Source organism: Cyprinodon variegatus, unplaced genomic scaffold (assembly GCF_000732505.1).
Source record: "Cyprinodon variegatus isolate N-32 unplaced genomic scaffold, C_variegatus-1.0 Scaffold1349, whole genome shotgun sequence".
In the NCBI taxonomy this organism is placed as follows: domain Eukaryota; kingdom Metazoa; phylum Chordata; class Actinopteri; order Cyprinodontiformes; family Cyprinodontidae; genus Cyprinodon; species Cyprinodon variegatus.
In genome coordinates this window covers 34526-35837 of record NW_015151802.1, presented here as the reverse complement: position 1 = coordinate 35837, position 1312 = coordinate 34526, and the positions used below count along the sequence as shown (strand labels likewise).

The window sequence follows — 1312 nt, the reverse complement described above, 5'->3', positions numbered from 1 at the left end:
CTTTTTGCAGACTCTGCAGGACAAAGTGTGCGAGTTTCAGGCTCGGTTCTGTTCGGAGGAGGTTTCCCGTCAGCAGCGGTTGCAGCATCAGGCTGTGCAGCATCAGAAGGTGGGAGGAGCTCGGACGCTGCAGGAGGAGCAGTTCTTGGCCACGCCCAAAGGTGAGACCATCTTCCACTCTTATCTTTCTATAACTTATGAGGACCTTCCTATGACCTGACCTGACCCCTAAACAAAACCAGGACCAGTTCAAACCAAACATAACCTCCGACCCAGGAGCAGAAATCCTGCTTATAGGAACTTTTCTCTGTCGGTTGGTAACTTTAGGTCAGAGACCTGGAATCACATGAAGGGTCCATCGTACGCTACGCTCACAGCATGAGCAGCAAAACGCCGTCTGCTGCTTCATTTCTGATGCTTTTCCACGTTAAGGTCCGACGCTCCTGAAGCGCAGCCAGGAAAGTTTGCAGAGACGCTTCTGCTGCTCCGTGTTCAGTGGCAAAGAGCAGCTCTGCTGTATCTGCTGTGATCAGCGGCTAAAAAATGGTTAGAATCTGTTTTTAAGGGAGAAATTCCTCCTGAAAGCTTCATCTGTTTATTCAGTTCATCCAGATTATGATCCACCTTAAAATATAATTTCACAGTCGAATCGCTCAGAGCCCCACAGAACCGGATAGAGGTCTGCGCTGACACATTTTCCGTTCCACTCCCGCCCGCACCTGTAACAGTTTGTTCGCTCCCGCCCGCAATTCCTGCATGATTCCGACGTTCGCCTACTGCTCAGGGCATTTCCTGTCACTAGTTTGAGGAATTAAACACGCTGAGCTCAGCTGAGCTCATTACCGGCCGATTCTTCACCATATGCCGCTCATCGTCACGTTCATGTATGAAATAGAAATATAATAAGTTATAATCAATCATTTTAAACACCATAGGATGCCCCCCCTCCCGGGTGCATTTGAGCATAATAGCCGTCTACAGTTCAGCTTACAATTGATTTAAATGCAAGTAAAACTGGAAAAAATATTAGCCTACCGTTTCTGAATCCAGAATATTGAAAATGTAAAATGTTATCCTAATAATAATTAATATTTAAGCGGGCTAGCCGTGGCCTGCCCCCCCCCCCTGTGGTGCATCTCCTGAATAAAAGGAGAGATGGATCGCGCTATGGAACCTTCTCTGTGGTTTTAAGCAGAAAGTGTTTGATGTCTTTTCCAGTTTCTATAATAATAACAATAGGACATTGCTGTCAGGACATTGCTGTCAGGACATTGCTGTCAGGACATTGCTGTCAGGAGCTGCAGCGGACAGG

General features: G+C 47.0%; 1 protein-coding gene across 2 annotated transcripts in view; it reads left to right on the top strand.

Annotated features, from left to right (window-relative positions):
* kifc3 (kinesin family member C3) overlaps window positions 1-1312 on the top strand; it is a 48328-nt gene that overhangs the window by 30819 nt on the left and 16197 nt on the right. For both annotated transcript variants that reach the window (XM_015402441.1, XM_015402442.1), the window contains exon 2: window positions 11-161. In XM_015402441.1, coding sequence (XP_015257927.1) covers window positions 11-161 — 151 coding nt within the window. The remainder of the gene's footprint in view (window positions 1-10; window positions 162-1312) is intronic.